This window comes from Saccoglossus kowalevskii, chromosome 1 (genome assembly GCF_978046115.1).
Source record: "Saccoglossus kowalevskii chromosome 1, keSacKowa6.1, whole genome shotgun sequence".
Lineage (NCBI taxonomy): Eukaryota > Metazoa > Hemichordata > Enteropneusta > Harrimaniidae > Saccoglossus > Saccoglossus kowalevskii.
The window spans coordinates 10,614,468-10,631,592 of NC_140641.1; the positions used below are offsets into that span (position 1 = coordinate 10,614,468).

At 35.7% G+C, this 17,125-nt stretch overlaps 1 protein-coding gene across 4 annotated transcripts; it reads right to left on the reverse strand.

Annotated features, from left to right (window-relative positions):
- Positions 1 to 8,568: 8,568 nt before the first annotated feature.
- Positions 8,569 to 15,146, reverse strand: LOC100373563 (beta-1,3-galactosyltransferase 1-like). Of its 4 annotated transcripts, none has more exons than XM_006815991.2 (2): positions 14,985 to 15,146; positions 8,569 to 10,143 (listed from the first exon to the last, which is right to left on the reverse strand). In XM_006815991.2, the coding sequence occupies exon 2, from the start codon at positions 10,119 to 10,121 to the stop codon at positions 9,162 to 9,164; it is 960 nt and encodes a 319-aa protein (XP_006816054.1). In that variant the 5' UTR covers positions 10,122 to 10,143; positions 14,985 to 15,146; the 3' UTR covers positions 8,569 to 9,161. The 4 variants fall into 4 exon arrangements, with proteins under 4 accessions (XP_006816054.1, XP_085356126.1, XP_085356008.1 ...); XM_085500000.1 differs by lacking the exon at positions 14,985 to 15,146 and adding an exon at positions 12,360 to 12,446; XM_085499882.1 differs by lacking the exon at positions 14,985 to 15,146 and adding an exon at positions 12,356 to 12,446.
- Positions 15,147 to 17,125: the final 1,979 nt, after the last annotated feature.

Here is a 17,125-nt window from a genome sequence, read left to right on the forward strand (position 1 = left end):
TAAACCATTACATCATACCAGTATATCACTCCTGTATTGGGTAATGTCAGTGACTAGTAGTACTGATATATAAACCATTACATCATACCAGTATATCACTCCTGTATTAAGTAATGTCAGTGACTAGTAGTACTGATATATAAACCATTACATCATACCAGTATATCACTCCTGTATTGGGTAATATTAGTGACTAGTAGTACTGATATATAAACCATTACATCATATATATCAGTATATCACTCCTGTATTGGGTAATGTCAGTGACTAGTAGTACTGATATATATAAACCATTACATCATACCAGTATATCACTCCTGTATTGGGTAATGTCAATGACTAGTAGTACTGATATATAAACCATTACATCATACCAGTATATCACTCCTGTATTGGGTAATGTCGGTGACTGGTAGTATTGATATATAAACCATTACATCATACCAGTATATCACTCCTGTATTGGGTAATGTCAGTGACTAGTAGTATTGATATATAAACCATTACATCATACCAGTATATCACTCCTGTATTAAGTAATGTCAGTGACTAGTAGTATTGATATATAAACCATTACATCATACCAGTATATCACTCCTGTATTAAGTAATGTCAGTGACTAGTAGTACTGATATATAAACCATTACATCATACCAGTATATCACTCCTGTATTGGGTAATGTCAGTGACTAGTAGTACTGATATATAAACCATTACATCATACCAGTATATCACTTCTGTATTGGGTAATGTCAGTGACTAGTAGTACTGATATATAAACCATTACATCATACCAGTATATCACTCCTGTATTGGGTAATGTCAGTGACTAGTAGTACTGATATATAAACCATTACATCATACCAGTATATCACTCCTGTATTGGGTAATGTCAGTGACTAGTAGTACTGATATATAAACCATTACATCATACCAGTATATCACTCCTGTATTGGGTAATGTCAGTGACTAGTAGTACTGATATATAAACCATTACATCATACCAGTATATCACTCATGTATTAAGTAATGTCAGTGACTAATAGTACTGATATATAAACCATTACATCATACCAGTATATCACTCCTGTATTAAGTAATGTCAGTGACTAGTAGTACTGATATATAAACGATTACATCATACCAGTATATCACTCCTGTATTGGGTAATGTCAGTGACTAGTAGTACTGATATATAAACCATTACATCATACCAATATATCACTCCTGTAATGGGTAATGTCAGTGACTAGTAGTACTGATATATAAACGATTACATCATACCAGTATATCACTCCTGTATTAAGTAATGTCAGTGACTAGTAGTACTGATATATAAACCATTACATCATACCAGTATATCACTCCTGTATTGGGTAATGTCAGTGACTAGTAGTACTGATATATAAACCATTACATCATACCAGTATATCACTTCTGTATTGGGTAATGTCAGTGACTAGTAGTACTGATATATAAACCATTACATCATACCAGTATATCACTCCTGTATTGGGTAATGTCAGTGACTAGTAGTACTGATATATAAACCATTACATCATACCAGTATATCACTCCTGTATTGGGTAATGTCAGTGACTAGTAGTACTGATATATAAACCATTACATCATACCAGTATATCACTCCTGTATTGGGTAATGTCAGTGACTAGTAGTACTGATATATAAACCATTACATCATACCAGTATATCACTCCTGTATTAAGTAATGTCAGTGACTAATAGTACTGATATATAAACCATTACATCATACCAGTATATCACTCCTGTATTAAGTAATGTCAGTGACTAGTAGTACTGATATATAAACGATTACATCATACCAGTATATCACTCCTGTATTGGGTAATGTCAGTGACTAGTAGTACTGATATATAAACCATTACATCATACCAATATATCACTCCTGTATTGGGTAATGTCAGTGACTAGTAGTACTGATATATAAACCATTACATCATACCAGTATATCACTCCTGTATTGGGTAATGTCAGTGACTAGTAGTACTGATATATAAACCATTACATCATACCAGTATATCACTCCTGTATTGGGTAATGTCAGTGATTAGTAGTACTGATATATAAACCATTACATCATACCAATATATCACTCCTCTATTGGGTAATGTCAGTGACTAGTAGTACTGATATATAAACCATTACATCATACCAGTATATCACTCCTGTATTGGGTAATGTCAGTGACTAGTAGTACTGATATATAAACCATTACATCATACCAATATATCACTCCTGTATTAAGTAATGTCAGCGACTAGTAGTACTGATATATAAACCATTACATCATACCAGTATATCACTCCTGTATTAAGTAATGTCAGTGACTAGTAGTACTGATATATAAACCATTACATCATACCAGTATATCACTCCTGTATTGGGTAATGTCAGTGACTAGTAGTACTGATATATAAACCATTACATCATACCAGTATATCACTCCTGTATTGGGTAATGTCAGTGACTAATAGTACTGATATACAAACCATTACATCATACCAATATATCACTCCTGTATTGGGTAACGTCAGTGACTAGTAGTACTGATATATAAACCATTACATCATACCAGTATATCACTCCTGTATTGGGTAATGTCAGTGACTAGTAGTACTGATATATAAACGATTACATCATACCAGTATATCACTCCTGTATTAAGTAATGTCAGTGACTAGTAGTACTGATATATAAACCATTACATCATACCAGTATATCACTCCTGTATTAAGTAATGTCAGTGACTAGTAGTACTGATATATAAACGATTACATCATACCAGTATATCACTCCTGTATTGGGTAATGTCAGTGACTAGTAGTACTGATATATAAACGATTACATCATACCAGTATATCACTCCTGTATTGGGTAATGTCAGTGACTAATAGTACTGATATACAAACCATTACATCATACCAATATATCACTCCTGTATTGGGTAACGTCAGTGACTAGTAGTACTGATATATAAACCATTACATCATACCAGTATATCACTCCTGTATTGGGTAATGTCAGTGACTAGTAGTACTGATATATAAACGATTACATCATACCAGTATATCACTCCTGTATTAAGTAATGTCAGTGACTAGTAGTACTGATATATAAACCATTACATCATACCAGTATATCACTCCTGTATTAAGTAATGTCAGTGACTAGTAGTACTGATATATAAACGATTACATCATACCAGTATATCACTCCTGTATTGGGTAATGTCAGTGACTAGTAGTACTGATATATAAACCATTACATCATACCAGTATATCACTCCTGTATTGGGTAATGTCAGTGACTAATAGTACTGATATACAAACCATTACATCATACCAATATATCACTCCTGTATTGGGTAACGTCAGTGACTAGTAGTACTGATATATAAACCATTACATCATACCAGTATATCACTCCTGTATTGGGTAATGTCAGTGACTAGTAGTACTGATATATAAACGATTACATCATACCAGTATATCACTCCTGTATTAAGTAATGTCAGTGACTAGTAGTACTGATATATAAACCATTACATCATACCAGTATATCACTCCTGTATTAAGTAATGTCAGTGACTAGTAGTACTGATATATAAACGATTACATCATACCAGTATATCACTCCTGTATTGGGTAATGTCAGTGACTAGTAGTACTGATATATAAACGATTACATCATACCAGTATATCACTCCTGTATTAAGTAATGTCAGTGACTAGTAGTACTGATATATAAACCATTACATCATACCAGTATATCACTCCTGTATTAAGTAATGTCAGTGACTAGTAGTACTGATATATAAACCATTACATCATACCAGTATATTGCTTCTGTATTGGGTAATGTCAGTGATTAGTAGTACTGATATATAAACCATTACATCATATCAGTACATCACTCCTGTATTGGGTAATGTCAGTGACTAGTAGTACTGATATATAAACCATTACATTATACCAGTATATCACTCCTGTATTGGGTAATGTCAGTGATTAGTAGTACTGATATATAAACCATTACATCATACCAGTATATCACTCCTGTATTGGGTAATATCAGTGACTAGTAGTACTGATATATAAACCATTACATCATATCAGTATATTACTCCTGTATTGGGCATTATCAGTGACTAGTAGTACTGATATATAAACCATTACATCATATCAGTATATCACTCCTGTATTGGGTAATGTCAGTGACTAGTAGTACTGATATATAAACCATTACATTATACCAATATATCACTCCTGTATTGGGTAATGTCAGTGACTAGTAGTACTGATATATAAACCATTACATCATATCAGTACATCACTCCTGTATTGGGTAATGTCAGTGGCTAGTAGTACTGATATATAAACCATTACATCATATCAGTATATCACTCCTGTATTGGGTAATGTCAGTGAGTAGTAGTACTGATATATAAACCATTACATCATACCAGTATATCACTCCTGTATTGGGTAATATCAGTGACCAGTAGTACTGATATATAAACCATTACATCATACCAGTATATCACTCCTGTATTGGGTAATGTCAGTGACTAGTAGTACTGATATATAAACCATTACATCATATCAGTATATCACTCCTGTATTGGGTAATATCAGTGATTAGTAGTACTGATATATAAACCATTACATCATACCAGTATATCACTCCTGTATTGGGTAATGTCAGTGATTAGTAGTACTGATATATAAACCATTACATCATACCAGTATATCACTCCTGTATTGGGTAATGTCAGTGACTAGTAGCACTGATATATAAACCATTACATCATACCGGTATATCACTCCTGTATTGGGTAATGTCAGTGACTAATAGTACTGATATATAAACCATTACATCATACCAGTATATCACTTCTGTATTGGGTAATGTCAGTGACTAGTAGTACTGATATATAAACCATTACATCATACCAGTATATCACTCCTGTATTGGGTAATGTCAGTGACTAGTAGTACTGATATATAAACCATTACATCATACCAGTATATCACTCCTGTATTGGGTAATGTCAGTGACTAGTAGTACTGATATATAAACCATTACATCATACCAGTATATCACTCCTGTATTGGGTAATGTCAGTGACTAGTAGTACTGATATATAAACCATTACATCATACCAGTATATCACTCCTGTATTAAGTAATGTCAGTGACTAATAGTACTGATATATAAACCATTACATCATACCAGTATATCACTCCTGTATTAAGTAATGTCAGTGACTAATAGTACTGATATATAAACCATTACATCATACCAGTATATCACTCCTGTATTAAGTAATGTCAGTGACTAGTAGTACTGATATATAAACGATTACATCATACCAGTATATCACTCCTGTATTGGGTAATGTCAGTGACTAGTAGTACTGATATATAAACCATTACATCATACCAATATATCACTCCTGTATTGGGTAATGTCAGTGACTAGTAGTACTGATATATAAACGATTACATCATACCAGTATATCACTCCTGTATTGGGTAATGTCAGTGACTAGTAGTACTGATATATAAACCATTACATCATACCAGTATATCACTCCTGTATTGGGTAATGTCAGTGACTAGTAGTACTGATATATAAACCATTACATCATACCAGTATATCACTCCTGTATTGGGTAATGTCAGTGACTAGTAGTACTGATATATAAACCATTACATCATACCAGTATATCACTCCTGTATTGGGTAATGTCAGTGACTAGTAGTACTGATATATAAACCATTACATCATACCAATATATCACTCCTGTATTAAGTAATGTCAGTGACTAGTAGTACTGATATATAAACCATTACATCATACCAGTATATCACTCCTGTATTAAGTAATGTCAGTGACTAGTAGTACTGATATATAAACCATTACATCATACCAGTATATCACTCCTGTATTGGGTAATGTCAGTGACTAATAGTACTGATATACAAACCATTACATCATACCAATATATCACTCCTGTATTGGGTAATGTCAGTGACTAGTAGTACTGATATATAAACCATTACATCATACCAGTATATCACTCCTGTATTGGGTAATGTCAGTGACTAGTAGTACTGATATATAAACGATTACATCATACCAGTATATCACTCCTGTATTAAGTAATGTCAGTGACTAGTAGTACTGATATATAAACCATTACATCATACCAGTATATCACTCCTGTATTAAGTAATGTCAGTGACTAGTAGTACTGATATATAAACCATTACATCATACCAGTATATCACTCCTGTATTGGGTAATGTCAGTGACTAGTAGTACTGATATATAAACCATTACATCATACCAGTATATCACTCCTGTATTGGGTAATGTCAGTGATTAGTAGTACTGATATATAAACCATTACATCATACCAGTATATCACTCCTGTATTGGGTAATGTCAGTGACTAGTAGTACTGATATATAAACCATTACATTATACCAGTATATCACTCCTGTATTGGGTAATGTCAGTGATTAGTAGTACTGATATATAAACCATTACATCATACCAGTATATCACTCCTGTATTGGGTAATATCAGTGACTAGTAGTACTGATATATAAACCATTACATCATATCAGTATATTACTCCTGTATTGGGTATTATCAGTGACTAGTAGTACTGATATATAAACCATTACATCATATCAGTATATCACTCCTGTATTGGGTAATGTCATTGACTAGTAGTACTGATATATAAACCATTACATTATACCAATATATCACTCCTGTATTGGGTAATGTCAGTGACTAGTAGTACTGATATATAAACCATTACATCATACCAGTATATCACTCCTGTATTAAGTAATGTCAGTGACTAGTAGTACTGATATATAAACCATTACATCATACCAGTATATCACTCCTGTATTGGGTAATGTCAGTGACTAATAGTACTGATATATAAACCATTACATCATACCAGTATATCACTCCTGTATTGGGTAATGTCAGTGACTAGTAGTACTGATATATAAACCATTACATCATACCAGTATATCACTCCTGTATTAAGTAATGTCAGTGACTAGTAGTACTGATATATAAACGATTACATCATACCAGTATATCACTCCTGTATTAAGTAATGTCAGTGACTAGTAGTACTGATATATAAACCATTACATCATACCAGTATATCACTCCTGTATTAAGTAATGTCAGTGACTAGTAGTACTGATATATAAACCATTACATCATACCAGTATATTGCTTCTGTATTGGGTAATGTCAGTGACTAGTAGTACTGATATATAAACCATTACATCATACCAGTATATCACTCCTGTATTGGGTAATGTCAGTGATTAGTAGTACTGATATATAAACCATTACATCATATCAGTACATCACTCCTGTATTGGGTAATGTCAGTGACTAGTAGTACTGATATATAAACCATTACATTATACCAGTATATCACTCCTGTATTGGGTAATGTCAGTGATTAGTAGTACTGATATATAAACCATTACATCATACCAGTATATCACTCCTGTATTGGGTAATATCAGTGACTAGTAGTACTGATATATAAACCATTACATCATATCAGTATATTACTCCTGTATTGGGTATTATCAGTGACTAGTAGTACTGATATATAAACCATTACATCATATCAGTATATCACTCCTGTATTGGGTAATGTCAGTGACTAGTAGTACTGATATATAAACCATTACATTATACCAATATATCACTCCTGTATTGGGTAATGTCAGTGACTAGTAGTACTGATATATAAACCATTACATCATATCAGTACATCACTCCTGTATTGGGTAATGTCAGTGACTAGTAGTACTGATATATAAACCATTACATCATATCAGTATATCACTCCTGTATTGGGTAATGTCAGTGAGTAGTAGTACTGATATATAAACCATTACATCATACCAGTATATCACTCCTGTATTGGGTAATATCAGTGACTAGTAGTACTGATATATAAACCATTACATCATACCAGTATATCACTCCTGTATTGGGTAATGTCAGTGACTAGTAGCACTGATATATAAACCATTACATCATACCGGTATATCACTCCTGTATTGGGTAATGTCAGTGATTAGTAGTACCGATATATAAACCATTACATCATACCAGTATATCACTCCTGTATTGGGCAATGTCAGTGACATAAAATTAGGACACCTAGATTACATTGTTAGAGTCCAAAGATGAATTTTCCGAATCGGCCTAAAATGTATATGTATATATCAGATTATACAAATTCCCACCTCCAAAAAGCGTCCGCCTTTATCGAAGTTTTGAAGTCACTATGACCTTTGCAGGCTAAACCTTTGTATTGTTATGTTCGATTTCTTGCATATTGTGTAATCTCGCAGTGAACGGAAAATGGTCTAGTCATAGGACATGTGTATTCGGGGAGTTTGTTCCTTCATTCAACAACTACCAGTTTGTGTACAGCAAATAACAAGAGTAAAAACAGGTGGGGATGTTGTATTATGTCTTTATTTCATCAGACTTGTTATCAAAAAGCACCAATAATAATGTTTTTTTCCATGTAATTAAACCTGACACGGAAGGCGTTTGTTACTGCTTTTTCGCCGACAGATTCACTCACAAACAGCGTCTATGTGAATCCGTTGGTGCTGCAACTCACATAAAAAAAAATGAAAAGTACATTGCATACGAAGTCATTCACACTAATCAGTGTGGAATTCACCAAAATTATATGAACACGACGACAGAACGTCCATGGTAACACTTTGTAACAATGTTGTTACCCGTATTTATTTTCCAGTCTGTAAAGCGTGGGAGATTTGCCACCCCAGTAAAAATTGTAACGGTTCCACATAACGTATCTAAACGTAAATTGAATAACACCTATAACACGTGAAAAAGTTAACTAAACAAGAAAATCCGGGTTTCAAAATGTTAGTGGATTTGTTTGTTGTAAATTTAAGTTTTTACAATAGAGCATGTAAAGCTTCACACAGTGATTCACGAAATTGGACAAATTAGTACTGACATGTTTTCCTTTACCCTTGGTCGCCCACTCCTATGAGCGATATATACCAATAAGGTCAACACACTTTGTTCACGTCCAACATGTCTTCCCACACTCGGTGAACGTACTCTTGAACCACGTGATGCCCGACAAATAGCTTCTTCATCTCGCAGCCAGTCCGACCAGTCTTCGCAGCAAAGTTTACTTGAAATCTTTCATCATACCTTGGCGTCAAATTTATTTTTCGAAGACAAATGCCGATGTAGACGTCTTCGAATCTATAGAACATGGTGTGTTTTGCAGTCGCGTAAAGTTGTTGCACTACGTCCATTGACAGAAGATACGTACCCAGCATATAGGGTGGGTATTTCGAGTACGGATATTCCTTTCTTGAGACGTGCCATTTTCTTAAACGAAAACGAATCGGGGAAGTGTAGGCGACTTCTCCGGTAACGAAACCTTTTGAGGGCGCTGTTCGGAGAAATTTGGCGACTGCGCGAATGTTCACCATCATGTCGCTGTCCATTTTTAGAAAGTATTTAGATTTGCGACAATATTGAGATGTCCACTGAAGACAAGCGACAGTTTTAAGAGTAAGATTATCATAACTATCTATAAAATCGACCAATATAATGTCACCATATTTTTTATTTTCATTTACCAAGTCATCATTAAGTTGTCTGTCATCATTGCTTCTACCGAGAACGAACAATGTCACTATTTCTTGCCCGTCCACTTGTTTTTCGCTTGCCCAGCTTTCACGAATTTCCGTGCGCATCGCCCTCTCTGTTGGTTTACTGTGAACGAGTATGACGAGAAGCACGTCGCCATTAGCACCCTCACAACGATGCGACTGACTGATTAAAAAGTCGAAGTTGGCATGCTGCGCTGGTTGACTGGTGTTAACATACCAAGATGACGTAGCAATGATGGCTTCCTCGTCAGGAATGATAGAATATAGAGAAATTAAACATAATAGCACGCATGCTGCTGGGAAATACTTAGTCACGGCGACTACAGTGGATTTCCCTACCATTTTATGTTGATCTTCCCATGTACTGTAAAAAAAAAAAAAAAATCAAAAGCATGTCAAATTTCACAGCCATTGTGTATAGTTGATAACGGTAATACAATAACACAAAAATTGTATGACAGCCCCCCCCGTATTATTTAAAAAATAAATATTACACCTTGGGTGTTACAACAACACGCTAACATATTTTGATTAATCCCAATCTCTATTCCCAATCGACCGGACTATGTTAATTACTAATTTAGATGGGTGAGAGCATTGTCAATCAAGACTGTACATTAAGATTGCTCTGTAATGCACATCGTTGTTGTGTACAGCTGTTAGATCCATCCTTCTAAATTTATAAGACGACTATTTAATTTCTGCTGCCACCAAGTGAGACTTCGTTTCGTACATCCTAGGTTAGTTCCGCCTTTCTAGCAACCTCGCTGAAGGCAGTATAAAAGCAGTAATTAAGTAATCCCAGAGGACGCAATGCATAGCGGGATTTAATGTTTTGCAAATATCGACGACTTGCGGGCCTTCGTGTCCACGGGACTTATCAATACACGGAGAAGCTCCCAAAACTAGCGCGAACAAGAATTACGAGAACAAGGGGGGGGGGGGTATCGGCAGTGTTGATTCCGTTATGCGGGGCTGGGAGTGAATCCTCACTGATCAATGAAGTAGGAGTGACCCTAGACTAGCCCAGTCGTTGCAATTTTATTGTTTTATATTATAACTCCTTAAATAACGAGTTTGTAGAATCTCTTGGGTTGAGTCTGACCACGACTCAAGAAAAAAAAAAAAACGATTATAAAATTGCTACGGCTGGGCCACTCAATGTGCTATAGCGATGTCTTCTTGTTCCATATCTACTGACTCATACGTTTGGACACCAACAAGACAAAAGTTGTCGTCCATGTGCATGCATACAAAGAATACATAGTATTTCACAGACAATCCATCCTTCAAGTAACAACTGGCTGTAATTGTGATACAAACATCAGCACGGTTTCTCCTCCGTGCCTCTCAGAATGACATCTAGACATTTTTAAAACCGGATTCGTCGAGTGAAATACACTACACGTGTAAATCGGTGGTTCATGGAGTTGACGTACTTACCAGGGTTAGTTATGAGAGGGCATATAACGTCAATATTTAGAGATAGTGAGCGCTGGTCTGAACCGAACTTCCTTCATAGCAAACAATGCAGTCCCCTTAACGGGCCCCAATAAATTTCCCTTTCATTGCTCGCGGTTATACTATCATGTTTCCAAATCCGAGGCGTACTCGTGGAGCTTGTATACTTAGTACTTACTGTTTAGCACAGTTTATTGTTTACTGTATTGAAGAAAAAACACGTCTTTCACAACTTATATTAAGGAATTTTTCCTTGCACACATTATATGTGGGAAATTAGTTGGTAATGGTGAGTATGAGGACACAATATTGTTACAATGTATTAAATATTAAATACGAAAAAATAAAATAAAAACATAATCTAGTATGGTGATGTGTAAAAAAAACAACTTGTTATTTGTATAGTTATTCAAAAATGAATAAATGTGTAGTCAAATTTATAAACTTCCATAAACAATGATTCAACGGGGATGTATCAGTATAATTTTCAGATTCCTCTGGAATGCAATGCAACGCAACGCAAAAGAGAGAGAATTGGAGAATGACAAAGTTTAGATTTACAACAATATTCTGCATGCTAACAAAAATATCGCGTGTCATTGGTTCTACGCATGCGCACGTAAAGCAAATAATATAAATTGCATGAAAGAATGGTTCATCCCTGGTTCATCTCACGCACAGTACGCGGGGAGCGGTCGGCCCACATCCGAACTCTTTTGAGAGAAGTTAAATGCGTCCACACCGTTGACTATTTGATCTAAGAAAGAGGAGGGTCGTCCGTCGATAGTGTTGATTCCGTGATGCTGGATGTGGATTCTCACTGATCACTGAAGTAGGAGTGACCCTTCTGTGGCGATGTCTTCTTATTCCATATCTACTGACTCATACGTATGGACACCAACAAGACAAAAGTTGTCGTCCATGTGCATGCATACAAAGAATACATAGTATTTCACAGACAATCCATCCTTCAAGTAACAACTGAACTAGCTATAATTGTGATACACAAATCAGCACTGTTTCTCTTTCGTCCAGAATGACATTTAACTAGACATTACATTTTTATAATCGGATTCGTCGAGTCAAATACATGGTGGTGGATGGAGATGACTTACCTACCGGGGTGGTTATAAGAGGGTATACAACGTCAATATTTAGAGATAACGAGCGTTATTCTGATCCGAACGTCCTCCATTGAAAACAACGAAGCCCCTTAACGGGCCTCAATTAATTTCCCTTTTAGTTGTTGCACGCGGTTCATACTATCACGTGTGTAAATCTGTGGCGTATTCGCACAGCTTCTATACTTATTGTTTTCGCATAGATTATTGTTTACTGCATTGAAAAAAAACACGTTCGTGACAACTTATATTAAGGAAATTGTCCTGGCATATATTATATGAGACTATTGGTTAATGATGAGTATGGGAGGGGCACAATATTGTTATAAAATATAGAACAAATAAAAGCATACTTTAATATGATCCAGTAAGAAAATGAAATTGTTATTTGTATTGTATCTGTAATAAATACATTATTATACGCCAGTCTGGGGAACAAGTCAAACGAGTTTTTGTCTTTCGAATTAGATTGGATGAAAATTAAAGCTACCCCATTCTACCGAAATGCCAGGAAAAATCTGTAATATAAAGTGCGTGTTGGCTGCGGTATATGCAATTCGGTGTTACCTGTAATATGTTGAGGGGAGGCAAGGGGGGTAGCTGGTACGGTTTTACGGGAAATAAAAAGGGCTTTTCACAATTTACGAAGAAAAACAAGACGTTTTTACAGTTTACAGTGTTAACAAATGGAACATTGAATGGTCCGAAGAGCTCTCCGACTCAAATTCTTCACCATTGCTGCGCCGTGTGAAGAGACGCATGCGCATATTACCCTCGTAATGCTCTTCATTCGGTTAGAGGGCCTTTTACGTCTTGACATTCAATTGTGTAGTGAATTGAGTGATCTAGTCGTTTTACAGTTTCTAAAATGTAATTTCCCTGGATTATTCTTTACGATTTTCTTTATTTGGATGTGAATTTTTGTACGTACGAGAAAAATGACACATTTTTACAGTGTAGGAAAAAAATATTTGATTGATTACGTTGTACGTCGAGCCTGTGATTACAGAATTACGGAATTTATTTTTTCTATTTACGTTGTACGAACAAAAAAATATTGCAATTACGTTGAACGAAAATAACCCTTGCCCCCCCTCTATGTTCACTCTAACTCTCGTGGTAGGATTTAAAATATTTCCCCGCTGCAAATGTCAACTCAATATGGATATCTATACACTCTGAGAATATATTTATAGTAGCCTGGATTCCAAGCACTGAACCGGCTCTGTGCATCCGTTAAACAAATTATTTGTTCTCGCAATGCTTCAATTTATATAATTTTGAATTTAAAAAAAAAAAAATAGCTACATTTCTGAAATAACGATCACAAAAAAGCGCACCTCGATTTTTTGTAGGCTGGACGCTACCCTTATATTCTCGGGGTGGACATCCGGACATTTTCACCGCATGGCAACCATCACGGGCCGAAAACTCTCAGAAAACGGTACTTCGGGATGGTTGTTAAGACTCCCCCGAACAGCGTAACAAGATTACCCTGCGTGTGTAACGCAGTTGAGTTCCTGTTGTTTTCTCGGATTTTCACCGGCTCTTCCCACGGCGTTCCGCGTTCCTCAGCAGCGCGCACAGAGCCCGTAGAAATACGTGGTACAGTGGTGCGCGTCTAAGCAACGCGGAACGTCTTGTGACGTAGCTCCCCGAGGATACCTACTACTAGCCTAGTCGCTGTCCCGACCGGCAGTTCAGTGCTGAGAACTAAATAAATGACCGTGGCGGACGTGAAACTCAATCTACATGAATTATCAAACAAACAAAATTATTGCTATTTTACTAGAAACAACATTATATGGCGTGTTTGAAATTTCTTGCAGTGCAGATAAATGTCCGCCAGCGCTAAGACACCCCGGTAAGACACGCACATGATTCACTGTCGACTCTAGTTGGCGCTCTTCGCAAAATGTATTGCCAAGTTTCCAATAAAAATAGTTCTTGTCATAGCTTTCAACCTGTCATAGATAATTTACTTTATCTATACGTGTTCGTAATGTAGCGACTCACGTTCGTGACCATTTTTTTTTTCTTTTTTTTAGTTCAGGATATACAATTATTTGAAGGGCCAACATATGGTAGGAGTCGGGTTAGGGTTAGTATTCAGAAGTGGAGTACATTCAAGTTGTAAACTCTTTCTCTTAAATTAAATAAAGAAGAAGTTTACGTTCTAGAATATATGAATAGAAAATAATAGAATACATGTATTTGACTAGAAAACAGAGAACACATTCTGAGTGACGTGTCATAGACAATAGAACACAAGACCGTATTTTTTTTCGCGTAATTAAAACGCAAGGAATATAACCTCACCGCGAACAGGTTTGCCACCACCATCAGGTCTGTAGAATAGAAGTCATGTTATGTGGTGCCTGGTTTGTTCAATAGTCGACGAAATATCAATGCCGATATTCATCATTGAATATATTACGACAACTATGGAGAGTGATTGATCTACTAGACGACTATATCACTGTCCGAATCGTAAGGTCAGCACAAGCGTGGGGATTTTTCAATCAGGAAATCGCTGCATACGAGATATTCTGGAGTTCCCAACTCTGATATAAATTGCAATGAATCTAACAATTTTAATGCACGAATAGGGAATCAAACTTACCTCAAAATACATCGTGTTATGGAGCACCATGTCTCAGAGTAATGTTTACTCCGACGAACACGTGACCATTCTGTTCGCGTTACGCAACACTCATGAGACCACTCGATTGATAGGAACGTGACAGGAAAGCTTTACAGTGGTGATGATGACGACACAACTAGCCAACCAATAAAGATATATATAAATAAATACTTTCGTTACACCACCTGTGAATGAAAACATTCTCCAAACCCAACTTGAAACCTGTTGTTTTCACATCAGAACAGGTGATTAGGTTCGACCACAGTCCTCATGGTGTTTCTAAGACTAATTACTTTTACCTGTCAGGTCAGGTCAGGTCAGGTCAGGTCAGGTCATTTACGAATGAAAGCCTGTATCCCCTTTCTGTATGTTTGCTTATTATCGTCTTTTATAAACATTATATCTGAGTGGTTGATCAATATAAAAGGGACGATGATCCAGAAAAAAACACAGCAACATAGCTATGAATACAATATGACATAAACGCACCTTTATTCAAGTTTGCTATATGACACTATGGGACTGATAATAGTGAAAATAAATCAATAAAATTTGTCAATAATTCATAACACAAGTCAAGCAATATTGCACAATGGAAATGGCGATATCTCAAAATAAAATCTATTATCTTTTATGTGTACAAACTTTTGAAAATCAGAATTTCAATAAATTCTTTTGCGGATGGTAGTTTAGTATCAAACACTTGTAGTTTTTTAAGCACGATGGGACGATCAGAAACGCTAAAAAATTAAAATTTCTGCTTACGACTGATTTTTAGTCCTTGTCACGTTTTCGACACGGATTTTCAGTCGGCTCAAGTGTTAAATCAGGATAAACAGCCAATGACAATAGAGTAGCCAAATGGATTAAGTACTGGCATTCTGCATAGGTATGAATCTAGCCGCGGCCACAGCTAAAAGGGACTGTGGTCTAGCAATATCATATAGTGTTACAGACAGGAAGTCCACGGCATGGGTCAGAGTATATCCAGACCACTCGTTTCGATGAATGGCATGGGCGATAGTCACAGCGTGACTTGTGGGTAAGAAAAGAAAATGAATACCGATGAAATTGTGATTACTGTATTTAGAGTTTTCTCTACGGATTCTTACTATTATACAATTATCACAGTAAGTTGTGTACGTACCGGCGTTCAATGATCTATATAGAAAACCTTACCAGTTGTGTTAAAAAATGTTTGGAAGTTTTCCATTGCTCATCATAACTCTTACAGTCCGTTGCACGTAACCCCGTAGTAAAACTCTTGACCATATGGACCAAAATTAACAGGGAGTAAAACACAGTTTTCGAAAAGCTGTTCATGCATTGACCAATCAGGAGAGCTCATAAGCACTAACGAAATATTTGCCGTTGTACTTAACAAAGGAGCTTAGCGCTAAGCACAAAGGAACGTTTATAGGCTTAAAGTAAGATTTAGATCGTGTTATAATCCAAATCCCCTTTGTAAGCAGAAATTTTCATATGTATAATCACCGTCCCTGAGGGACGGTGGTATAATATTGAAAGCATATGTGTTCAGATTAAATCAGCATTTCTACTGGCAAAGAGATGTTCTATTTGTTTTATATCCAAAAAGCCACTTAGGCAAGTCAACCATTTCATTTCACACGCCCACGCTGATATTTAAAAAAAACAGCTTATATCTTTTTCCTTGTTGTGATAATTTATTCAAAATTTCCAAACTGATTGGTTTCTAGAAGTCATATGAAACTATTGGGTAACGCTGTTAAGATAGATGAAATGACGTTGCAAACGAACACCAAAATAAAGTGGACAATTTTAAAAATAGTAAAATAAGGGAATAAATAAATGCGCATATTAATTATTGTCACAGGGTCATTTCCCGGTAACTTAACTTTAATTGTTGGTGTGTATATTTTTACAGTTTGTTAATTAAGTTTAAGTTAAGTTTATTATTTTGGTCAGAGATGGCGCTGTAATGACACTTTGATGGATGTGACTAACCCATCCGAAAATGAAATCTTCCTGAATAAATTAACTTGTCACATGGCGTGAAACAAAAGCCGAAGGGATCCCCTGCTGCCTGTCATACTAATTAACATCTTGAGAAGTGTGTTGCCAGTTCCTGATACTTAGGG